Source organism: Stegodyphus dumicola, chromosome 6, assembly GCF_044657685.1.
Source record: "Stegodyphus dumicola isolate Sdum_Otavi_A_Nest chromosome 6, ASM4465768v1".
In the NCBI taxonomy this organism is placed as follows: Eukaryota; Metazoa; Arthropoda; class Arachnida; order Araneae; family Eresidae; genus Stegodyphus; species Stegodyphus dumicola.
In genome coordinates, this window is record NC_140773.1 from 32,091,067 (window position 1) to 32,118,006 (window position 26,940).

At 35.0% G+C, this 26,940-nt stretch overlaps 1 protein-coding gene across 5 annotated transcripts in view; it reads right to left on the minus strand.

Annotated features, from left to right (window-relative positions):
- Positions 1 to 26,940, minus strand: part of LOC118189512 (transmembrane protein 220-like) — a 56,462-nt gene that overhangs the window by 11,631 nt on the left and 17,891 nt on the right. For 2 of the 5 annotated variants that reach the window (XR_004758285.2, XM_035360135.2), the window contains exons 2-7: positions 14,656 to 14,788; positions 13,757 to 13,786; positions 13,474 to 13,534; positions 11,159 to 11,303; positions 1,812 to 1,877; positions 334 to 454 (exon numbers count right to left, since the gene is read on the minus strand). Coding sequence is in view for 4 of the 5 variants with exons in the window: in XM_035360135.2 (XP_035216026.1) it covers positions 334 to 454; positions 1,812 to 1,877; positions 11,159 to 11,303; positions 13,474 to 13,534; positions 13,757 to 13,786; positions 14,656 to 14,788 (556 nt within the window). In the remaining variant the exon portion in view is untranslated. The remainder of the gene's footprint in view (positions 1 to 333; positions 455 to 1,811; positions 1,878 to 11,158; positions 11,304 to 13,473; positions 13,535 to 13,756; positions 13,787 to 14,655; positions 14,789 to 26,940) is intronic. The other 3 variants (XM_035360132.2, XM_035360134.2, XM_035360133.2) reach the window with 2 other exon arrangements.

The following is a 26,940-nucleotide window of genomic DNA, read 5'->3' on the forward strand; positions in this document are numbered from 1 at the left end:
GTGAAAACTGACCACAAACTAACAGTTGTAAACAACAAACACACAGAATTGGTTTCTATAGCAACCTAAAGTTGTCGGCTGCCCAATCTCAAAAGGAAAAAAAATATGTTACTTTTGATATTCTTCTATCAGTCTCATAACACTATCTTATTTGGGACAACCGAAATTACTTTCTTTCCAACCCAATAACTTTAATTGATAGTAACAGAAACATTGAGTTTAAAGGTTACATTTTTAATTATTTTTATTTGGCACTCAAATAGAAAAGTTTAAATTTATATCAAGAATGTTCAGCAAGAGAAGCATGCTTAAAAGAAAAATAATTCATCCCACCTAAATTTCAGAGGCAGAAGACAGCAAAGAGGATTGGCCCATTTCCATGTAAACAGTAGGAGCATTTGACAGGTTCGGTGGTTTCGATTTGCAACAAATACACCAACGAGGAAATATACACCTATAATTTATAAATTCTACTTTCAGTTTACTTTCACAGAAATCAATATAAAAAAAAACCTGTAAATTTTAGACATCACTCTAGCTTATTAAAGATCTACAGCACCATTTAAATACAGGTTAGGTCATTTGAATATGGCAAAGTCCACAATGGTTATCTGCCTAAGAATGGAGATGTTTTAATGATTTCTTTAGAAAATTCATTATTGTTAATTTGCAACTCATAAGCCGCAAATTATACAAATGTGTAATTTAATAAGTGACCAGTTGGGAATAAATTATAACAAAATATACATTCATTTGTTTGCCAAAGGGGATTAAGCCCTTATGGGAAAAATCTTCGACCGAAGGTATTGAAATTAATTTGCATTTCTATCACCATGAAAGAAAGCACGGATTCACACACGTAGCCAACCATTTTTACCATCTGTATTTGTAGACACTAAAATTACTAAACAGCATTTTTGTATGACTATAAGATGTAAAATTTAAAAAAGGTAGTTGAAGGACACACTGGAGACAGGAAAATTAATGAAAATAATGATATCCATTCTTTTCATATTTAAAATTTCAGCTAATATTGAACTATAATATTAACAATCATAAATAATAAAGTTAGGTAGTTACGGTATTATCTCATCAATCGGCCAAATAGCCGTATTCAACACCAACTATGGATGACCGTGTCCTTTAGAATTCCGCAGTAACGACTAACGACCATTGCCGGAATTTCCGCCAACGGTCCACGGTTAATGCGTAAGTACTTAAAGTTAGTTAATAATAATGCTTACATATTAATTATAAATAATTGTTAAACAAGCATTTTATGATTTGTAAAATTCAGTCTTTATGTGCTTCAAATGGATTGGATTGGATTATTCAGTTATGGAAAAGCACACGAGGGCTATCTGCCTAAGGGGAGGGATGCCTTCGTGGAGGACTTTCTAAGGAAAACTGGCTCGTATACACGTTACACATGAGGAAAACCACGAAAACGCCCATGCAGCCAGCCCGTTCGCGGGATTCGAACCTCGGACCGAACTACCAGTGTTCAGCGTCTTTACCGCTCGGCCGCTGGTGGGCTGTGCTTCAAATGAGATAGCTTTATTATTTCGAAAGGCATCGTTTGTGCAAAAAACCGCGATTTTCATCTTCAAAACCACATTATTCTTTCTTTCGAGGAACAGAAACCACATCTTATCTCTATAACTTATTCATTCAAAACGTAAAATATTAGGAAGTGAAGTTTTAAATATTTTTCATTTCCAGCATTTCAAATAACTACCTAACTTTGAAGGAGGAAATAAATCTTTTATCAAAATTATTGTATTGAACTAAGCAAATCCAATGAAACTTACTTGATCGTAGGGGACTGCTTGCACGTGAAAAGCCATATGGTTGTAATCAGAACTCCAGCCATTTCCCTGAAAATAGAAATGAAATTGTAAATAACGTAATTATGGGGCAGGTTTTAAAATGCTTTTAGGAATGTGATTAAGGAATTACAAGAAAACTCATAAGAGCAATGTTAAAGCATCTGGAAATCAAGACATTCACGTTTTCTTATCTCTTGAAAAAAAAAAAAACTTAATAATGGCAGTCACTGGAATCAAAATCTTTCGAGGAGGGGTCAAGTCTCTCTAATGTTTCACAGTGGTAGAAACACAATAACATAAATTTGAAGGCGAAAGTATAATCGTAGTCGAAGTTTCGATGTTGCAATGGTAAAATACTAAATTGCAGTATAATCTACAAATGTTCAAAAACACAAGATCATCCAAAAAACAGGACCTTGATTTTAAAGAGTTTTATTTAATAAAGGGTACTTACGTATTATCCCGTCGACTGCGAAATTGTCAAAAAGCAGGGCGAGTTGTGCCAGTTATGTAAGCGTAACGTAACAAAATAACTCACAACATCTGAGTATTCGTCTGATGTTACCCCGACTGATCCTCATTAAACCAGTTTTTGTTTTCATGAATAAGAACATAAAATAACTACTCTTGCTTTATTTTTCTTGCATACTAAAAAATAAATGATTAAAATTTAGGACCTGAATTCTACAAAATAGTAAACAGTCGATTATTTTCAAAGTTGTGAGGCCTTACCATTAAAAAAAAAGTGTGCAGTAATAGACACCATGTAGTCAGCTGAATACGGAGGAAAAACAATCATAGATTGAAACAATCATTTGCTGAAAGTTTGTATTAATGGGCGTTAAACAGAGATTCTGGTGAAATCGGAGGGTCTGAAAAAATAGTAGAAACCGAAACATGCCTTTTTATTAAGAGCAAAAACGAAGCATGTCGAATACAGATTCTTATTAAATAAAGAGGCGTCAGTTCTTTCTGAATTCCACAGGAAAGACTGGTGCAAGTTTGGCTCAGGATCTCAGCTAATTTTCATAGTTCGATGGTAAGCAACATTCACGATTAAACGGATAATACGTCCACTAGCGGTCGAGTTGTAAAAGCCCTGAACACTAGTAGTTCGGTCCGGTGTTCCAGTTCCGGCTAATGGGGCTGGCTGCAAGGGCATTTTCGTGGTTTTCTCCGGGTGTAACGTGGATGCGAGTCAGCCTCCCTTAAAAAAAAATCTCCGCGGGGATCCCTCCTTCCGCGTAGTGTTGGATTGGATTGGATTATTGTAATTTGGCACAAAACCTGTCAAGGTTATCTGCGCTAGACAAATGGTAACAATGCAATTAGTCATTTGTAAAAACTTCCAGCTTAGGTAAAAAGAGACAGATTACAATCTATGATAAAAGCTGATATCTTTTAAAAAACAGGTTTAAAGTCTATTATAAAAGCCAATATCTTTTAAAAACAGAAACAAATTAAGATGATGTGTTTTTCCAATTAAATTTCCTAAGTCCAGTTCTGAACAATTAAAATGTTTTTGGCGAAAATAATTAAAACTCTGGCATTCCACCAAGATGTGATGGACTGTCAGATTTGCATTGCAGTTTGGGCAACTGGAATTCTCTTCTCCCTTCAGAAGATACTCATGGGTCAGACGACAATGGCCAATTCTCAGTCGAGTCAAGAGGACATCCTCCCTTCTATTAGCCATACATGGCCAGTATTCAATGGTGGGTTTTACATTTCTCAGCTTGTTATATACTTTGTCATCCCATTGCTTCTGCCATTTGCTGAGAATTTTGCTTTTGACAAACCCTTTGATGTCTGCCAGTGGAATCCGAAGATTGTACATTGTGGTTGCAGTTTTAGCTGCAATATCTGCCAATTCATTCCCCTTAATGGCAACGTGTCAAGGGATCCACGAATAAAGAATCTGGTATCCCCGAATTTTTAACGAATGATTCAGCTTCAGGATTCTGGTTGCAACTGGGTGAGTACATTAAGCGTGATTTTACAATGACATTAAGGCACTCATGGAATCTGTGTAGATAATAAACTTTATGTACTTTTGTTTTGAAAGGTAAGTCAAAGCCAGATGGATTGCAGTAAGCTCAGAAGTAAGCACAGAGCAAACTGTATGTAATCGAACCCCTGTGACGAAAGCGGCACCAACATGATCCTGGGATTTTGATCCGTCTGTATATAGAGGGATATATTTCCTATATTTGTTTCTATGTTAAAAAAAAAAATATGCTTGTAGATGATTTCGTTAGTTTGTGATTTACTCCAGTGTCGAAATGTATCCAGAGAATGGATTCTCCAATCCTCCCAAGGAGGAATCCAAAAAAATCCTCCACCTGTATATCTATATTAGACAAATTATACTCCTCCACCAAAGCACTCATCCGCAAGCCGAAAGATGGGACACATGATGGTCGTGCCTGATATAAACGGGAGTATTGGTCAGTAAGCAATTTTGACCGCGTAGAATTTTCGGTTTGTGATAAGACTTTGAAATAATGCTTAAAACAAAGATTTTCACGTCTTAACCGCAGGGAGGTCTCGTTACTTTCCACATATAAGCTTTCCACTGGAGAAGTTCTAAAGGCGCCAGTGCATATCCAAAGTGCTTGGTGATGTATCGGATCAAGTTTGGCTAATACTGAAGGCCTTGACGACCCATAAATGATTGATCCATAATCTAGTTTCGAACGAATGAGAGCTCTATAATATAAGAAGCATTGAGCCTCGATCAGCACCCCAAGAAGTATTTGATAGTACTTTCAGAATATTCATAGCTTTTAAACATTTCTTTTTTAGATAGGTAATATGGGGAAGGAACGTAAGCTTATGGTCAAATATCATTCCTAGGAATTTTATTTCCTTTTCTACAGGAATCAGCACATCTTGCAGATAAAGTTCGGGGTCTATGTGAGGAATTTTCTTTCGACAGAAAAGGACACACACAGTCTTTTGAGTAAAGAATCTAAAACCATTTTCCTGCGACCATTTAACAATTCTATTGAGAGATGTCTGCAGTTTACACTCAATGTCTTTCAGGTCTTCTCCTTGGCAACTGACTTGCAGTTCATCGACGTAGAGCATACCCTGGACTGCTGGAGGCAGTTGTTTTATAATAGAGTTAATTTTTATGCTAAATAATGTAACACTTAATACACTTCCTTGCGGAACGCCCTCTTCTTGATGGAACATGTCAGAAAGTGTATCGCCTATCTTCACATGAAACTTCCGATCCTGTAGGAAATGTTTGATGAATATCGGCATGTTTCCTCGTAAACCATTACTATATAGGTCACGAAGGATACCGTATCTCCAGGTGGTATCATAGGCTTTCTCTATATCAAAGAAAATGGAAACATAATGATTTCTTCTAACGAACGCTCTACGGATACCTGTTTTTAAGAGTAGGATATTATCGACAGTTGCTCTTCCTTTTCTAAAACCGTTCTGATAAGGGGAGATACAATTATTTGTCTCTAAATAATAGACCAGACAAGTGTTGACCATCTTTTCAAAGAGTTTGCAGAGGCAGCTAGTTAGGGCGATGGGACGGTAATTCGACAGATTAGTAGGGTCTTTTCCCGGTTTAACAATGGGGATGACAAAAGCTGTTTTCCAGGCATTTGGAAAGTCTTGTTCCTTCCATACTCTATTAAAAAGAAAGAGGATGGCTGCCAATGACTTGGAAGGAAGATGTTTCAGCATAGGATAGGCAATATCATTTGGACCAGGACATGAATTTTTTGTCTGCAACAGAGCTCTTTTCAGTTCAAGCACAGTAAAATCCTTATTATATGGTTCAGTATTGGGAGATTTGAAATTAATTAGTTGCTTTTCAATGCATTTTTTTTTTTTTTTTTTTTTTTTTTTTTTTTTTTTTTTTTGCGGAAAGAAATTCAAGAGGGTAGTTACTACTGTGTGAGACGGCTGAGAAACTCTGTCCAATAGCGTTGGCAATTCTTTCCCTACTAGAAACTGCTTCACCACTTGTCTTTAAAATGGAAAGTGTGTGCTCTTTGTAGATACCGAACGCTTTCCGGACTCTCTCCCAGACCTTCTTACTCGAAGTTGAAGAGCTAATCGAAGATACATACGAGATCTCCAAGAATTCTTCTGACTTTTCCTTCGCACCTGCCGAGCTTTTGCTTTAGCCCTTTTGAATATTATGAGATTTGATTCTGAAGGATATCGCCGAAAAATGCTCCAAGCTTTCCTTTGTTTTGTGATGTCATCCTGGCATTCAGGATTCCACCAGGGCTTTGGGTATTTTGGCTGTTTTACCGACGTTTTTGGTATACATATATCAGCTGCTTGAATAATGTTATCTATAATGATCTTCACAGCCTGATCAATGGGCACATTCTTTACTTTTTTCTTCAGTAAAAAGAGCATAATGTAAGAAAGAGTCCCAGTCGGCTTTGTCCAACAAAAAGCGTGGTGTTCTAGGTATAAAAACACTCCTATTTCCTGTAATGCTTATGATAATAGGAAAATGATCGCTATTATATAGATAATTCTCGACATTAAAGAAACAAAATGGCAAAAGCTGTGAAGAAACAATAGCAAGGTCAATGAATGGAAGGTCCTTGTTGGCTGATGAAAACAAGTGCTTTCTGCGTTGTTAAGGATACAGAGACAGTGGTCGTGGAGTAGCTGTTCAATTTGCTTCCCTCGTGGGTTTGTGTCTTTACTACCCCACCAGGGATTGTGTCCATTGAAATCACCGACTAGAATAAACGGAGCTGGTAGTTGGGCAATTAGATCCTCTAAATCTCTTAAATTAATGTTCTCATTAGGCGGGATGTAAATACTGCAAACAGTAGTCAGTGTTCGAATGCTCAACTGTACTGCAACTGCTTGGAGAGGAGTATCCAAAGGGAGAGCACTCGAAGGGCAATTAATTGAGGTAAGTAGACAAACACCACCACTTGCGCGTTCAACTGAATGTCTTATCCTTTCTTATCATCGAGTATTTACGTAGCTTTGCAAAATTACCAGGTTTGAGGAATGTCTCTTGCATCGCTATACAAATAGGTCGCTATTTATTAATAAGTTGCTTAATGCCATCAATACGCTGATAGAAGCCCTGGCAGTTTCACGAAATGAGAGTAGCCATTAGGAATGTTTATTGCTTCAATGCTGTTTCTTTATTTTGTGAGGTAGAACATTTTTCGAGAGATCTCTGCCTCCATCTGTTTCCATTTCAGATTCGATATAGTCTGAAAAGATCCCTTCAATAGAGCTTCGGCTTGAGCTTCTCTTTTCTGAGCTTTTGATTTTCTTTTTTGAACTCTCTGTTTCTTGTGTTTTTATTTCTCGACTGTCTATTGTATGTTTGGGAGGAGGTAGAGGAAAACCTTTTTCTTTGTAATTTGTTTTTGGTTCAGGTGTCTTCTTCTGTGTGCTATGCGATGTTTGTGTACTTATTGACCGATATGATTTAGTGGCTTGTGCATAGGAGACATTTGCTTTTGACTGACCCGTGCTAAAAAGTTTCTTAGCTTCAGGATAGGATATTTTTCTTGTAGTCTTAATATGCTGTATTTCTTTCTCTTCTTTCCACTTAGGGCAGTTTCGTGAGTATGCTGGATGATCGGCATGACAGTTTGCACATTTTGGATCAGTTACACATTCCTGACTCTCGTGACCACCTGCAGAACAGCGAGCACATGCCAGGTTTGTCCGGCATGCGGCCTTCGCATGGCCAAACCGTTGACACTTGAAGCAGCGCAGTGGGTTCGGCACGTAAGGTCTGATGGGGAAATTCAGGTAACCTGCCTTAATGGCTTTCGGTAGCTCTGGAGATGAAAAAGTCAGAATAAGATGTTTTGTGTTAACGAGTTGCCCGCCTCTACGGACTTTTATTCGGCGGACCCCACATACATTTTGCTCGGCGAGTTCTTTTGAAAGTTCATCCTCAGACACTGATATCAAGTCTATTTCCGAAATGACACCTCTTGACGTGTTCAAAGACTTATGTGGGGATACAGTAATAGAATGTTCCTCCATTTTGGTCATTTTTAGGAGAGAGGAAGATTGTGCGTCAGATGTAGTCTCGATGAGCAGAGATCCTGAACGGAACTTTTTTATGCGTTTTGGCTCGCCTGCTGAGGCCACAATATGCTTATGGATGAAGAATGGTGATAAATTTTCTAGCTGACCAGTAATAACTAAGCACTTTGGACATTTGCTTGTGCTAACTAAGGTCGAAGTGAAAATTCTTTTAGCAGCTCCAGAATTTTTCGTATCCATATGGTTAGGAGAAGAAGTTAAAGTTTTCATATTGAAAAGAGAGAAAGTTTCGGGCCCGACCGCCCCACCCACCATGGAGCCCAACAAGGGAACACAGATCCCTGTGTTAGGGCTAGCCTGGCCTACACGCAAACTGAAGCCCCATAGTCGGCTTTCCCGAAAGCGGAGACTTCCGAGAGTTTATCCCCTAGCCACTGACCAATAGGACTAGTGACCAGACGATTGACACTAGCGGGGACAGCTAAGTGCCTCCCGTTTTAAGTAGAAGCAGAGGCCAAACGCAGTGTGTTGGGGACAGTATCTCGCCCCTCAACTACCAGGATCCTTCTTTCCCACCCTACGGGTCACCATGCACGGCAAACGCATAGGCGGTATTCTCATTATGGTGAAACAGAAACCAGAGTAGTAGCTGCATCTCACAGTGAGCCCCAACCTCCAGTAGAGACCCAACCTCCAGTCCACAAGGGAGAGAAATAGGAGAGAAAGAGCTAGACAAGAGGAGAGGAAAGAAAGAGGAGGAAAGGTCACTGGGGCCCCGGGAGTGTGACACCCGATCACCAAGACGGCAATCCCTTGAGGGTTCTTCACCTGCTATGCTTTAGTTGGGCATCCGCGTAGTGTTAAATGGCTGAGTACATAATAAAATAATAGCGGGATAATATGAAAGTACCAAAAAATATTTGAGACAGTATGAGAATTCCTCATAAGTTTGGCCATATGCGTATTAACGTAAACCTGATGTGGGCATTTCCATAAATCCTAGGTGCGTTGTATAGGACAGAATCCTATTTACGGCAGGAACAAATAAGCAGATATAATTCTCATAACTTTAATAGCGTAACGTTTCGTCTGGCTTGCAGCATAACATACTTAAGCCTTCTTCATAGTATCCTCTTGTGATGTTTCTTCCGACTCGGTGTAGCAGAGCAGAGAGGCAAATGGGAGCGCTAGATAAAGCTAAAGTGCGCATACGTGGCGTTTACCATATCATGACAGGTATCATAACAATTTTTATCGTAAAGTAAACAAAAAAATCCCATTTTAATTTTTATAATTAGTCTAAAGGGGCTTTGTCCCTGAAGGACTATTGTTTTCGTTTCGCGATTTCGCGTTAGTTCACTTTAAATGTCCGTTTCACTTTTCAAACTATTGCCACCAAATGTTAGAGACAGCAATGTATCTGAAGAAATTAAATAATGAAAAATCTGCATAAATGTATGTATATTTGTGACAAAACAACGGTACATAGAGTCATCGAATTTTGAATGACGTAATCCTATTGCAAATATGGGTATGTGGAAGCCCAAATTTGAAATTTGGAATTTGTTTTATGATCGATTTCCTATTTTGTAAAACTTTAACGAATTTTTGATTAACAAACTCAACGATTTCAAAGCGAGCACAGAAAAAGTACTTTTATCTTCAGCGCGTGAGACTGAGTATCGGAAATTCTAAAGATAGTATGCTCAATTTAAAACTATTTTGCGATATTGCTCTTGAATTGAATTTTATGGTTTAAGTGCGAAGAACGTGATATTTAATAAATAAAGGTAACAGACACAATGTTAAAAAAACACCCCTTTGGACATAATTTAAAAAATTTAAAATCTGAAATCTTTCAGATTTTTTTATTTATTTATTTTTGCCATATAATTAATAAATTTCGGTGTGAGTTCCTCTTGTTCCTTTGCAGGTATCAAACCGATGTTCTGTTTCCTTCCACGTCATATTTCTGTTGATTGAGGCAAAGAAAGCAACAATCATTTTTCAACAGATGGCTGTATCTCAAGAGTTTCCCAGAAGCTGCTCTGAGAAATTTTAAATTCTGTTCAGTGTTTTAACCTGTGTAATAGCCTGTACTGTTTAAAAAAGACGCCGATATGCAAGTAGAGTTTAGTTTAATGCAAAGCAAATGGTTGAAAATATTGCGTATATAATCTTCCAGTTTATGAGAAAAATTTGTATTTTATATATTTTGTCTCCAGGACTCACACTGGCATTTCTGTCCCTGCATCGCTACACGAAGCAATCAAATGAAGATAGCCGGTATACAGCTTGCAGATTTGCAAGCTAGACGCGGGGGGGGGAACTGCAAACAGCACAGAAGTAGAGTTTAGTGTGTGAAAGAGTTACGTTTGGGTTTGGTTTACTTGATTATGGCAAAGCACACTAGGGCTATCTGCCTAAGGGGATGTATGCCTTCATGGAGGATTTCCGAAGGAAAACTAGGTAGTGTTCACGTCACAAATGGGAAAGACGCCCATGCAGTCAGTCTGCTCGTCTGGAAACGAACCCAAGTCGAAACCATCACAGTTCAGCAATTTTTACCCTCGGCGGTTGGTGAGTCAGTGCGTGAGAGAGAGAGAGCAGCAGTGAGTAATGGTAATATATTTTCTACTTCCCAGCACACGACTCATACATTTAGTATAGTCATACCATAATTCTAAACATGTCATACTTTTCACGGATTGCTTTCTTTAGTATAAGAGGCACAAATTTCGTTTTTTACGTTTACAACTTCAATTTTTCTTTACATATTTTGAATAAAAGTTTGTTTGATGGCACTCTCATTGTTTTTTCAAAATAACCTTTTTAGTTTTGGAAAATGCACCTCTTTTATACATATACTACCTCATAATAACATTTTTTTCTTATTTTACGTAAGTAGCATTAGTTTTTTTTTATAGAATGTCAATTTCTATAGAATATTAGAATACCTAGAACTATGAAGATTGATTTTCTATGAAACACAATACAAGGATTTAAAACTAAGTATGCTTATTTTTCGAAAATGTTTTGCGACACAAAATACTACTAGGGGTACAAGAAGGAAGAATTCTGCGCAGCAACTACTAGCACGATCTAATCATATAAAAGTAATTGTCTATTATTCCAAATCTAACTATTTTATAAGCAATAATAAATGATTAATCAAGAAAAGAAATTTATCAACGCGTATTTTTATTCAGATTTCAGAAAAATAAAAATTATTCTTTATTTCTTTCTAGTACAAAAATTTTGCATTATTATGAAGGAGAATAGGATTTAGCATGAAAACTGTTTTAACTGACCTTCCTTCCTCATAAGTGAGAGGATTGAGTGAACCATCAGATTCCGGGTTTACTGCAGCTATCACCAGTTCCACAAAAGCATAGCAGAACATGCCTAAGCAAAACACGGCATGCAACCAGTACAGAAAACGCCACCGTTTATGACCTAATTTTACGCACAATCAAAATAATAATTTACATAAATTACACTCTGTAAATTAAATAATTACAAACAAATTACACGTAAATGTTTAAAGCACAGGTAGTGTTGTTAATTTAAATAAAAAGTAGCATAAGCAATCATTATATATTAAGCATATAAGACATAAATAATGAAGTAAATAATATATTTATTCGAAAATCAGACACCTATATTTGCTATATTTTTGTTCTATAATTAGTAATGTCCGATTATCGGCTATTTTGACAAATAAAATTGCAGAAAGAGGGATGGAATTCAGTTATCACCCTATACAAAATAATTACAGTATTTAAATACTAAATAACTCGCACAGGTTAATTACTGTATATATAAACGGCATAACTATCACTAATTACAGTAGCTACGTCTAGTTAAGAGATTTCATTTTAAGCCTGCATCCACTATACTGGTTGTTGGTATGCTTGAAAACAAATGGGTAACAAATGCATTATTAGTTTTTCCTTATTTGTTTTCTGTATCATAGTAATATATTGTATTTAATTATGTACTTTGTCTTTCACTCTAATCAGAAACATATGAAGGTACTTGCGTATTAACGACACCGCAGCTGCAGATTTGGCGGTTTTTAAGTGCCGCCTATCTACACCTAATGTTTTTGCGACAAATCATAAATTAAAATACTTTATTTAAAATCAAAATACTTTCAAAAATCAAATTAGTCAATCGAATTTCTGTGGAAAATGGGCCGATATAGAGTTTAACATAGATTCAAAATAGTCTCTATTTTCTTTGACCTGATGCTATCGCCATATGAACTCTGCTAAATAAGATTCTAAATGATGTCTCGCTGTCCCCCTATGTCTCTTGTTCCTCCATTTAGCACTGCTCCACATTCTCTCAACGGTTTGTGTATGAACTCCTGTATTAGGATCAATCAAATTGTATTTATGATTAACTTTAGCATGTTGGAATCCTTCTTTTTCTATTCTATTTGCTTGGTAACCTTTTCAACTGTCAGAATAAATTCTGCTACCATCTGCAATGTTTTCAATAATTTTATTAAGAAGGGTAGAGCCAATTCTATTAGGGACAAAAACAACAAACGAATCTTTTATTTCTCTACATATACCACCAAACACCCACTGTTCGGATAATACTCGACCAAAATTATTTTTATGCTTAGTAAACAAACTTTTATCAATTTCCACAATGCAGTCTGGTCCACCTATCTTGTTGTTTGGTTTATTCTCCGTAGCCAAGACACATAATTCACGCATGTAATTGTTCCAATCTATAACAGTTTTATCCAATCAATAAATCAAGTTGCTTTTCACAAAATTTAATCGACGTCAACACCTCGCACCAGCAGTATATGAATCTCAAAGCTAAACAAAATGGAATTCTGCTTTCTTCAAACCAGTTGTCTTTTCTAAATCCCACTTGCTGATCACACTGTCTCAAATTACATTTCCAAAACGTACGTTTACCAAAATAAAGTTTCATATCATGGCAGTTGGTACATTTTCGTTTTTTTTTTTTTTTTTTTTTTTTTTTTTGGTAAAATATTTTGCTCCCGAAAAAATAAAATTGAATCTTCTTCTGTGTTTGGCAAATCCCAAAGACGCATTTTCGTAGCACTAAAAAATGGTGTCAAAAATCAGCAAACAACAAGGCAAAAACGAATCCAAAAGATAACTGCGTGCGAACAACAAGATTGTTCTTATTGTATTGGATGGTATTGGCGCATCCGCGCAACTTCTGCTGCGGTGGCATTAATACGTAAGTACCCATATGAATCATAAATAGAACTATGTGCTAATCAAATATTCAACTACATTTAATTTCTTAAAATTTATCCTAAATTGTAAGAAAAGTTTTATTCTTGAGTAAATTCGGTAAATGAAATTGAATATTATGCAACTAAGCTGAAGGATAATGAGTTAATTGAGTTCGTACAATAATACGTTTAATCTTTAACAACTTCTGAATAAGCATAAGTTTCTAACGCCAAGCTACAATATGCAGCTCATAAGTAAAAAAAATGCGTAACACGTACTTCCTTTGAGAATATGTCTACTTAAAACATAGATCTGATTCCAGTAAATTTATTTTCCCTACGTGTTTATTTCCCGGAAAAGTACATAATTAAAAAGATATTAATAGATCATCTTACCACTAAGATTAGGTCTGATAGCTATACAAGCCGTCAAGATGGCTGCCGTTCCATATAGAGGCTGTTAAATACAAAATTACTTGAAAAGCTTTAATAAATATGTACAAATCGAAAAAATATTTTAGTTTACGGAACTTTTAAATTCATTTTAGAAATTTATTGTGTGAAACGGATTATTTATCATTTAAAATAATAAATTTACTATTCTTTTAGACTATAAAGATTAATTTTAAAACATTCTTTCTTATAGTTTTATCGAATTTTTTGAAATAATTTTACTTACCACCCACAAAAATGGATCTGGATCGTTGAACTGAAAAGAAATAATATATACGCTCATATACAGTACGAAGTCAATAAAGTTAGACAAAATATTGAAAAACCTTTCCTTTAAAATGGAAAAAACTCAATTTTTAAAATAAATTCTTTATGAGATTTTACGAAATGTTAAGATTAGAAGTGGAAAATTCCAGTAAATCTGTTTATATTATAAATGCTCAGGAGATACACTTCGCCCAAATAATAATAATAATAAAAAAGGACAGTTCTATATCTCCCATTCTACTGGGCCGATTGACAAAATTCAGCTTGCGTTTTTCATGTCTCGAAAGCGCGATTTAGGATATATATTAGATTTATATACAGCATTATTCTAATATAGGTATTTTGACGCAATATCGGACTTTTTCTGAAATGTCATGCCAATTTTTTTCCATATTTCGATTCCACGACTCACATTATGCATAAATATTAAATTTTGTAAAATTTAGTGCGAAATTTATGAAGAAATTAAAAAAATATATCTTGGCGCATTTTCTTCTGCTTGCGCCAAGAATAATTCACTTGGCGAACTTCTTAATATATGGCAACCTATTTTTCCTTTCTAATTTGTAAACTATCTTGCAAGAAAAATTTATTATCTTTTTAAGTATTTTAAGCGTAAAAAGTTACCTAATGTTATTTTATAATTAAGAGATTAATAATAAACGTTTTCAAAGAGGATGCCGCATTTATTGAGCTTCGTTTATATGTTCGTGTAACAGAAAAGGTTATGGCAGTACTTTCTGTGGCTCAGAATTAATTAACTTTATCAGGCAGAATACAAATTTGATATTTTAATGATAAATGTAACACAGAAATATTTGTCGGTCTTCAATAAGTAAAAGAATTCCTAAAGCCTACCTGTACTCCAGATGCCATTATGAAAAATAATGTCATCATGGAGTTCGCGCCTCTCCAAATAATTTTACCACCACTTTCGGATGCCTTTTGTTTTTCTGATTTCTTTGTTACCTCATCCTCCGCTTCTGTATCTCTGAAACGAAAAATAATAATATTAATAATAATACTGTTATTCATAAATGATATAGCAACCTCACTCAGAGCCAGCACTAGAGCAGGTGCAATTGGTGCGCTTGGCTATGCGACAAAATTAGGGACACATCGAGTGGTAGAATTTAGGAACTGCAAACGGACAAAGGAAAACTGCCAGGCCTAGTCTTAGTTTTTAATTATGTACATACTTTATACAGGGTGTTCGGGATAAATTTGACAGTTTCGTAAGGAAACAACAACAACAATATTGGCTTCCCTGCCCCGTGTAACTCAATCACATAACAGGTCCACTTCCCCTTTGGGCACGTCGTGGAGGTTCAACCTCCACTATTACCCTCCAAGGGAGCAGCGCACCACCTGGATAAGACACCAGGCAGCACCGGTCGTCTAATGCTCCTACCAGTCGCTTGGGCGAACCCGTCACAGCGGGACATTACCCAGCGAACCCGGGGGAAAACCCCCGGGCTACTAGTACCACGCCGCGCTAGGACGTGCCAGACTCCGAGGCCGGCCAATAAGTGACCTTTCCCAGAGCCTTCAGAACCACCAAGTTCATGAATTTTATACCCCCGTGGCCGAGACTGCCTAGGTACAGATCCTAGCCAGTAGCTTCGCAGAGTTCTCTATGTCGACCCCCGGGGGGGGGGAAAGAAAATCCGCTTGCATGAGTAGTAGCGAAGGTCTTCATTGGGTGCAAGCTTCATAGTAGAGGCTGCAACATTCATTTCACGTGACAAAGCCCGAATTCCAATGCCAGGGTTCTTCAACACCTGTTCTTGCAGATTTGCGAGGAATTCTGCTGTACGAAAGCAATCAGATCGTCTGCTAGGGATCTTTCGTCTTGCTACATCCTCGTAGTCACAATTGCAAGTCTCTAGTTCATACCTGATTGTTTTTACTGTGTTCAGGGAGCATTGGGTAGCAGTCATAATATCCTTATTTTGATGGCCGGCACGAATCATCATGATGCAACTTATTCTCTTCCGTGATTTAGGTGGGTTCCAGTCATCCATTCTTTCTTACATCTTGTATATGAATGAAGAAGGGTCCAAACTTTTAAATGACGAGTAGTGTGTGTCAATACTCCAACCTACGGGAAAATATAGTCAATTATAAATATGTCAAATTTATTCTGAAAACCCTGTATATTATACCTCATGATTTAAAAAAAATCTGATGAGTACACCACATGACTCCTTGTACGAAATATTAAATTATACACATTTTTCCTGTATTTCATTTAAACTTACTGAATTGAATTAAATCTGCTTCGTCGATAGCGCATAAACCACAATAGAATAAATGCACTCTTTAAAATTCACTATATTTATTTCCCATAGCGACACTCTGGCACTAGGCTCACTTAACAGCTTTACATCTCATTCATTTTATAATTCGGAATGCACAAAAATTATATCATCTGAAGAATTATCTAATCGTTGCCACAGGTTCTATTCAAATACTACAGGTTCAGGTGGAAGTGTAGTGGGACACCCAATGTTTACTATAAGTAATGTAGGTATGTCCCACTACACTTTGGTTTATTTTTAAAATTATTTAAAATAGTACATAATAATATATTGACATTATGATTGATATCATAGCTATTAGATATAATTATAATAGGTATAATAATAGTAGGCCAACAGTCATAATTATAATAGTTCCTTGAGATAAAGTTTATTATATGAATCCGTACCGTCTTCGTTTTCTTTCCCCTTTTTTACTATATCATTATTATTGCATGGATTTGTTTTTAAGATAATTATGTAATTTTGGATGAGTTCCAGCTTCAAAAATGAATTTTGACATTAATTACGTTAGTGCTCAAATAAATTTTTGCCTGTTGAAAATAGATATTTGATTGCATTTTCTATTTTATTTTTTAAATGTTTGTTGTTAATTGCAAAACGAAGGAAGGCATTGCTATTTGAATTAGGCAATTTAATATGAGCTGACTTTGTTAATGGACATTGGGTAACATAATGGGGCTAATCTTTGGAATATGATAACAGGTAGTTTGGAGACATTTTGGTAAGGCGATAAAGGTTACTAGTTAGGAGTTTAGTAGTGTACATGAATAAAGTCAAGAGTGGGCGCAATGCCATTTTTGTGCAATTCTGAGATGTTTTTTTTAAGTGAAAATAGGTCGACTTGTACATGGATGATACCGTGTATGTGCAATTCTTAAAAACGCGGCAAGCAGTTTGCGATTCTGCGCTTTCTCCCAATTTCGCACCTAATCTTCGTCATGATTAAGCACTTTTGTTCCATAAAAGTTCTAGCATAAGCGTAATTCGGCTAGCAGATTGTTGGAAAAAAATGTTGAGTAAAAAAAAAAAAAAAAAAAAAAAACCTTTACTTCGTGAAAACAAAATGGCGTCAAAGCAAAAACTAGCAGGTTGCTGTAGCAGGGTTGGTCGCCAAATTTTCGCCAAAAAATCTTCAAGTTACCATAATTCAAAGATTAACCCATAATGGATTAGATCACCTTTATTCCCACCTACACATTGCTCAGAGTTTGAGATGTTTATTCTGAAGAAGTATGTGGGAAATGGCCCATGTTCAGTTAAAAAGCGGTTTATATAACGACCATTGTACGTGTATCATTTACATGAGGTGCTATTTGATGTAATTGTTTTCCTGTATTTATCGTTGTCCATTCTTCTTCCCACATTTGGAAGCTGATTTTTATGTAGATATTTCTTGAGATATGATTTCGGCGAAGAGATTTTTCTTGAAGGGATATTATTGTTGGTAGTAGCTGATTTGGTTGCTGAATCGGCTTCTTCGTTACCAAGAGCTCCGACGTGAGCCTTTATCCAATAAATGTTTAGTGATATTTGAGGATATTGGATAATTTTATTAAAAATATCTTGAATTATTTCAGATGTATGTTTGGGATTTTGTAGAGCTAATATTACTGATTGACTATCTGAGAAAATATTGATTTTTTGTAAATTGTTATTCGATTGCCATTCGAATTATTTGCCATTCGAATTGCGTGTAGTTCTGCTTGGAAGATACTATTTTCCTTGGCGAGTCGATTTTGAAGAGTTATTTTCTGGATTTGATCTATTTGTATTATACATGCACAGCCAACTCCTAAGTCCATTTTCGATCCATCTGTATATATTATTGGTGGAGATATATGACTGGCTGGAGGTTTTATTGTGCTATATATTTTAGCATTAGAGGCAGGATGTCTTCTGTAGGGGTTGATTGAAGTTTCAAAATTGTTTGGATTAAATATTTTATCATGTAATATGCAGGATTTTTTTAATTTGAGGACCGTGGCTTTTGCATGTTCAGTTACCGCTAATATATGAAGAGGTGCTATTCCTGAAAGTACGCATAGGGCAGCATTTGCTGTTGTTTTATTACATTTTGTAATCCTGAGTAGGAAGTGACGTTGTATTTCTTGCAGTTGTTTTTGTTTCCGAACAGTCATAGGTTGCGACCAAATTTCTGCACCATATAAGACTATTTTTGTTATTACTGTATCGAACAAATATTTTTTGAGTATGAAGATTTAGTCTCCAATTTAGTCCTTGGACATAACGTAAGTTGTTTGCTATTTTGTGTTTTAATTCTGATATATTTGAGATGCTCAATCCAGTTGAGGTTTTTGTCAATGATTATGCCTAGGAATTTAAGTTTTGGAACTACTTTTAATCTGTTATTTTCTATTGAAAGTTTTAGTAGACAAGTGGGTACTTTTCCTTTTCGCCGGCGCAAATCTCGCCAAGCAGACTTTATTGGCGAAAACACATAGTATACACATAAAAAGTGTTGACAAATGTCAGTTCTAAGAATTTTTTATTTTGAAGGTATAAACATTTTAATGTCGTTTAAAATTTTGTAAAAAAGCCAATAAATAAAAGCAATAAATTTGTAAAAAGACATTAATTTAAGAATTTACTATGCTTTCATGGTTCAACGTCCTGATTCGCCGGTTCGTATCACGTGACCCCAAGTGATCTCATCTCACGTAAACTACGCTACAAAACTCGAATTCTCTCAGTAATTATCTACATTAATTTCAAGTTAAATCTTAATTTGGAATACAAGTTTAAATGCAAGAATTATTTAGCTTACTCAGAAATTATGTAAAACCGCAGTGCTTTATTTCGCTAGTGCATTCTCATTAGAATTGATGAATTCAACCCTTGACTTTTCCTTTTCTATATTTTCGGCATCGGGTGAGCGGTGTGATTGCATCCTAATTGACTTAATTACCGCCCGCGAATGGCCTTTGGGCATAAAATTGAACTATCTTGTAAAAATTCTATGTAATTGTATGCCAGTATTGAAAGAAACAATCAATCTGATAAGAAATGGCTGCGACTTGTTTTGAAAATGTAAAAGTTAAAGTAAAAGGTTACCAGCGAGGATATTTCGTTTGGCATCGGTTGTACCATGACTGGCGACTTTATCTCTTGCGCCGGCAAAGCGGAAAAGTACCGACGAGGGATTTTTTTATGGAAAATTATAGTTTTGATTTTTCTTCACTTATTCTCGGTTTCAATTTATTGCATTCAATTTAAAAAAAATGAGTTTCATTTACATTATTTTCCAGAATATTTCTTGTTCTACCAGTGATCAGAAAAGCTGCGTGGCCAGCAAAAACAACACTTTGTGTATGGTTTGGCCATTTGAAATATGTTATTCAGTTAAAAGTAAGGTTCCAAAGGTCAGCACTAAGGCAGGAACTCCGTGGACAACCTCTTTGTTGAGTATATTCTATTATCTTGTAAGGATTTATATTTATTTTAACTAATAATTTAAATTTTTATTTGAAACTTTCCTATAAGCCTTCGTTTCCTTAATTTTCAGTGCCAGAATAGTTAAATGTTGTAGAGCGTGAACGAATGTAAATCTTCTATGTTGAAGGAAGTACAGTAAGACCCCGCTTAACGCTGTTTCGTTTAGCGCTGTTTCGGTTTAGCGCTCTTTTATTTCAACCCGGGGATTCTCCGAAATTGTGCGCAGCGCTAGGTTTCCAAATAACATATCCGAAACAGTGTAGTTGTGTTTCTTGCTTTTTATTATTTGAAACAACATTTGTTGACATTATTGTAAATTTGATATATAATACTATAACGATTAATAATACAGTGACAAATAGTATGTATGATCTTTAGTTTTTATCATGGGTGATAATACGAGTAAAACACAAGAAAAGAAAGCAACCAGAAAAAGCATTTCACTGGAAACTCAAATGCAAGTGATTAGAAGATTAGATTCTGGTCAACGTCAATCTCAAATTAGTGCTGCATTTGATTTTGGCAACTTCAACAATAAGGACAATTCTTAAGAATAAAGAAAAAATACTGTCATCGGCAACTGCAACTACGTCAAGCTCTGCAACTAGAATTACCCGTTCTAGAAATAACATTATAGAGGAAATGGAAAAACGACTGTCTATATGGATTGACGACGAAATTGAACGCAATATGCCATTAAGCCAATCTATCATAATGCCTTCTTGACAAAAAGGCAGAAAATTGGAAACCCAGAATAGACTGAATGATCTGACTGAGAATTTTATTTGTTTTTAAAAGTATATGCGTTTATATTGTTTTTATTTTTGTAAGAAATAAATGTTTGATTTTATTTTTATTAAAAAAACATTATTAAATTTAATGCCTAACCATTTTTTATCCGTCTTCCCCTAACCCCATTATTTACATGTTAAGATAGCCTCGCTTAGCGCTGTTTCGCATTACGCTCTACTTCGAAGGAACGTATCCCCCGCGTTAAGCGGGGTCTTACTGTAGTTAAAAGCTGAGTTTCGGTAGGGGAAAGAGAGAGTTGGGCTCTTACTGCCGTCTCTGCCTTAGGTACGCTTACTTAATGCTGATTCAAGTGGCTTAATTGCATTGCTTTGCTTCCACTAACTTAGAAGGGGCTTGAAGTTTGTAGGCTAGTTTATCACTTGTTAAGCATTTCAACTTTTAATTTCAATTATTTGACTTTCACTTACCGCCCAAGTAGAGGCGAAGTTATTAGCGTCGAGTTGAAGCATTGTAAATTTTAAAGAGTTAATTAAAGGGTTTGAACCCTTCTTCTGTGTAGTTTCCTGCTACTCCAGTATACAGATAGAAGTTAGCCCACCTGGACTCTACAATCTTATTGTTGTATATTACAAAACTTTTTCTTTCACATAAATAATCTCGTAGTAAGTTAAATATATTTTTATATTTTATTTATTTATTTATTTATTTTAGTTTCAAATACTACAATAAATCTAAAACGATGTATAAAAGAAATTAGACAAATAAAAAAGAAACAGTTTCTTACAGACAATTCAGCGCCGCTTACCTAATGCGCATGCGCTACTCGTAAACATTCTCCGCTGTCCGAGACAGACTGGTGGCAATATTTGATGCTAATAACGAAACACTTATTTCCTCGAATTTCGCTAGAGATATATTCCTCATTCAATTAATTCTCTTCTCAGTTCGCGACAAGGTAAAAATACATAAAACCTCAAAATATCATCACTAAAAATTGAAAAATAAAAAAAAACCACCAAGTACAGTTAAAACAATTAAAAAAACAATTTTTGAAATTAAAATTAGAGTTTCTACGTAAAAACAAGCAATTCGGCCAGCAGGCAACAAGGCAGATTTTTTTGGTCCACAAAAATGAGTTTGATGTTGGTCCCACTCGGCAAAACGACACTTTAAGTGCATCACTATAATACTAAGTTTCAAGTGTAAACAAATATGGCTGCTATGGTACCAAAAATTAGGCTCAGCCGCACTTAAACAACTTAAATTATTGATAATTCTACAACTACCGCATACAGATTAACTAAAGGCATAAAAGCCTAAACCGAAAAATAAGAACCTTAACCGGAAGATAATTCAATCATTTTTAAAGCAAAAAATGCGCAATTTACCCACATATAATAATAATAATAATAATAATAATAATAATAATAAAACTGAGCTCGAGGAGCCGGATAATAGAGTGGGTATATATATATATATACTTTTGGTGCGGCCGACTGCAACCAAAAACGGAGACGCACAACTGCATGTTATAACAGTCCTATATGCAAAATTTCAACCTTCTGAGGCTACTTGTTTTTGAGTTATGCGAGATGCACACATACATGCGTACGTACGTACGTATAGACGCCACAAAAAGATCTCTTCTGAATCCATATTAAATCAGTTTTATAATTCCTCTGCGGAAAAAAGAGTCCTATATTCTGTCCTTACGTACAGATGTCACCCAAAAACATCGTTAAATTGCATTCAATAGCCGTCAAAATGGATATTTGAATCCGTTGAAATATAATATCTGGAATTTTTTGTGATTACAGTACTTCGTTTACTTTGTACAAGGAAGTAAAAAAGGAAATATAGTAAATAGAACATATTTTTTTTTAATTTTCCAAGATATTTAATATTATATTTGTAATATTAAATATCTTGAAATCAGAAATGGGCAGCCAAAAAAGAAGTTATATAATAACTTCTTTTTTGGCTGCCCATTTTAGCTTCTTAAATTATTAAGACCTCAGTTGCATTTTAGGAGATCATAACATGGCTTGAAAATAACTTACTGAGTACAGGCATAAGCACATTAATACGTAGGTAAGTCTGAAATTTTTGAGACAGGAGCAGTCAATGTGTGCTAAAAGAAAATTGCTTGTTACACGTGTAAATATGAATTCTTTTATTCCGCAGACGATAATTTGTGGTAATAACTGCAATTTATTTACCATAGAATAAATTTTGAAAGAAGCTCACGCTAGAGAATTATCGCGATATTATTTCCCATGATTTTTAAGTGGGGCTAAATCAAGAAGGATGCTCTAAGCATCTACAGTTAAATATGTGAAAATGAAGCTTCATCTCATCCCAAGGTATTCGGGTAGTTTAAAGAGTTCGTAGACGTCGAAAGATTTCCTGGATGGATAACACACACACGAAGGTCTTTAGTCAGTTGTAGTTCCAAAAGTGTGTTCGCCATATGCAAAATGTTAATCAATGATAGCCGCTCTACTTATCAAATTTAACAGAAGTAATTTAACATTTTATCTGCAGCTGCACATAAAATTATTTTTGTAGAACTTCATATGAAAAAATTAGTTTATTGTTGAGTCCCCTATAAATTAAGAGAACATCAAAATAGAGAGCATGTCAAAATCAGTAAAGAAACCTTAAAAATACCTAATGACGGTGGACACAGCTTTATTTTCTAAAATCTTTGTTAGGGATGGAAACGTGCATACTTTTTTTAGTCCAAAGGGATTTGAGTTCCGAAGGACAATTGCTTTCGTTTTGGCATTTTGCGTCGGACTCATAAATGTCGGTTCACTTTTCAAACTGTTGCCACAAAATGTTAGAGTCCTGCATTATATTTGAAGAAATTAAATAATGAAAAATCTGCATAAATGTATGTATATTTCTCGTATTGTGATAAAACAACGGTACATAGAACAATCGAATTTTGAATAACATAATCCTCCAACGAATATGAGCATGTGGAAGACCAAATTTGAAATTTGGAATTTGTTTTATGATCGATTTCCTATTTTTTAAAACTTTGACGAATTTTTGATTAACAAACTCAAGGATTTCAAAGCGAGCAATGGCAACGTTGTGCAGAAAAAACATTTATATCTCCAGCGCGTGAGTCTCTGTATCGGAAATTCTAAAGATATGCTCGTTTTAAAACTATTTTGCGATATTGCTGTTGCACTGGATCTTATGGTTTAAGTGCGAGGAACATGATATTTAATAAAGAAAGGTAACACACAAAATGTTAAAAAACGCCCCTTTGGACGTAATTTAAAATCTGAAACATTTCAGATTTTATTTTATTTTATTTTTATTTTTTATTTATTTATTAATTTTTTTGGGCGTTCCTATACCTCAAGAAAGAAAAGTATGGGTCTTTGAAGATAATCCCAAGTCAACAAATCATGTAAAGACAACGAGCAATGAAAATAGTAATTTAGTCATGTTCTTCAAGTCTTTCTTTCAAGGGCTCAGAAGCGGTCGATGGTAAAGTCGCTGAACTCTGGTAGTCCGACTTGGGATCGAATCCCGGGGAATGGGATGGCTGCTTGGTTGTTTTTTTGTGGTTTTCACCATGTGTAAAGTGGATACGAGCCAGTTTCCCTTAAACAGTCCTCCACGACGATATCTCTCCCTATAGGCAAATAGCCCTCGTGTTACTTTGCTTTAATCAAATAACCTAACCTAGCTTAATAACTTTTCTTTTTATGGAAGAAATTTTATGGCACTGAGTATACGTAATTGTCAGCTGTCCTACCAGCGATAGGGACAATTGAACATTAGAAGGAACGGAAACGAGAAGGACAAATAAAAATTTTGAAAACTTTCAGATTTTACATTACATCCAAAAGGGCGTTTTTTTAACGTTTTCTGTGTTAACTTTATTTATTAAATATCATGTTCTTCGCACTTAAACCATAAAATTCAATTCAACAGCAATATTACAAAATAATTTTAAAATTAGCATATCCTTAGAATTTACGATACACAGCCTCGCTCGCTAGAGATTTATTTATTTATTTTTATTTTTTTTTTTTTTTCGTACAGTGTTGCCATTGCTCGCTTTGAAATTTTTAATTTTCTTAATCAGAAACTCATAAATGCTTTACAAAATATGAAATAGATAAATAAAACAAATTCTAAATTTTGGCTTCCAGATGCCCATATTCGATGGACATTTACGTTATTCAAAATTTGATTGCTCTAGATACCGTTGTTTTATCACAGTGCGAGAAACATACATACATTTATGCAGATTCTTCATTATTTAATTTCCTTAAATATAACACAGGGCGATAATATTTGGTGGCAATAGTTTGAAAAGTGAATCGACTCAAAATGCTAAAACGAAATTAATAGCCCTTCTGAGCTAACGCTCCTTTGGGTTAAAGAAAAAACAAAACCTGAAAGCTTTCAGATTTTACATTACGCCCAAAATGGCGTTTTTTTAATGTTTTGAGGGTTACCTTTATTTATTAAATATGCAGATATGTTCTTCACACTTAAACCATAAAATTCTGTTCAACAGTAAATCGCACTTAAACAATAAAATTCTGTTCAACAGCAATATCGCAAAATAATTTTAAAATGATCATATCTTGAGAATTTCCGATACGCAGTCTCACGCCTAGAGATATAGTTTTTTTTCCCGTACATTGTTGCCATTGCTCGCTTTGAAATCGTTGACGTTGTTAATCAAAAATTGGTTAAAGTTTTAAAAAATAGATAATAAAACAAATTCCAAATTTGGGCTTCCAGATGCCCATATTCGGGTGGAGACGTACGTTATTCAAAATTTGATGGCTTTAGATACCGCCGTTTTATCACAATGCGAGAAACATACATACATTTACGCAGATTCTTCATTATTTAATTTCTTTAAATATAATACAGGGCTCTTATTTGGTGGCAACAGCTTGAAAAGTGAAGAGGTATTTAAAATTTTCAGCGCAAAATGCAAAAACGAAATTAATAGCCCTCCTGGGATAACGCTCTTTGGCCTAAAAAAAAAAAAAAAAAATGTTATACCAACCCTGAACGCTGCAGCGAGAATTCTAAACGTATAACTGCTATTATTCTTTTTAAATTTTTCTTATTTAGCTGTTTTATTGTATACGGCGTAAGGAAAATGATGCTTAATAATAAAGCTAAACAGACAAAAAACAAGGTAAGTAGGAATGCGTGTAACAGCAGACTAATAGACTGCGAGCCGAGCTCAGCGAGAGCGTAAAAACCTTAGCAAATACTTTTAGGCAACCGTTAAAATCTGAAACCTTTCAGATTTTTCTTTTTGTTATTCATTGGCGTTTTCAAAAATTCCTTTAAGATATACCTTTCAGATTCAGACTGAGGAATTTATTTCTAACTCTTTATTGATTTATCTGTCATTCAACAAAAGGGTATGAGATCAACAAAAGATCAATTTTAAGGAATGCTTTGAGGCTATGGGCTGACGATATTATACTTAGAAAGCCTTAGAATAATCAGAACTATTTACTTTAAGATCTTAGTTACAGTAAATTGAAAAGCCATTTGTTAAAGCGCTAGAGCATTTGTTAGCTGTTAAAGCAGGGTTATTTTAAGATCATAGTTTTTCGAATCAACAGTTTCGCAGATAGAATAGTAACAGAAATTTAATACAAGCTTACATGCATAGCAAATTGAAAAGGCCATTGTGAATATATTTTTCAAATTATTTATGTTCTTAATTTTTAAAGCTTTATATATGCTATATTTATTTATATAAAAAAACTGTGGGCATTCATGAGAGAGGAACATGTTCACCAACGCCGGTTTTCAACCATACGGTGTTAGTGGGAAAAAGTATGAAAATATGCATGCATTTCCCCACTATCGATAAAAACAGTAATGATATTTTTTTTAATTTTAAAAGAAGACCTCATATTCATCACTGCTTCATATAAAATACGGAACTCTATATACAGCTGCATACAAAGCAATGTTCTTGTCTATGAAGTTTATAAATAGTGCTTTTTTTTTACTTTTTATTTTTCATTAGTCCAAAGGGATTTGAATCCCGAAGGACTATTAGTTTCGTTTTGGCATTTTGCGTCGGACTCATAAATGTCGGTTCACTTTTCAAACTGTTGCCACAAAATGTTAGAGTCCTGCATTATATTTGAAGAAATTAAATAATGAAAAATCTGCATAAATGTATGTATATTTCTCGTATTGTGATAAAACAACGGTACGTAGAGTCATCGAATTTTGAATAACGTAATCCTCCAACGAATATGAGCATGTGGAAGACCAAATTTGAAATTTGAAATTTGTTTTATGATCGATTTCCTATTTTTTAAAACTTTGACGAATTTTTGATTAACAAACTCAAGGATTTCAAAGCGAGCAATGGCAACGTTGTGCAGAAAAAACATTTTTATCTCCAGCGCGTGAGTCTCTGTATCGGAAATTCTAAAGATATGCTCGTTTTAAAACTATTTTGCGATATTGCTGTTGCACTGGATCTTATGGTTTAAGTGCGAGGAACATGATATTTAATAAAGAAAGGTAACACACAAAATGTTAAAAAACGCCCCTTTGGACGTAATTTAAAATCTGAAACATTTCAGAT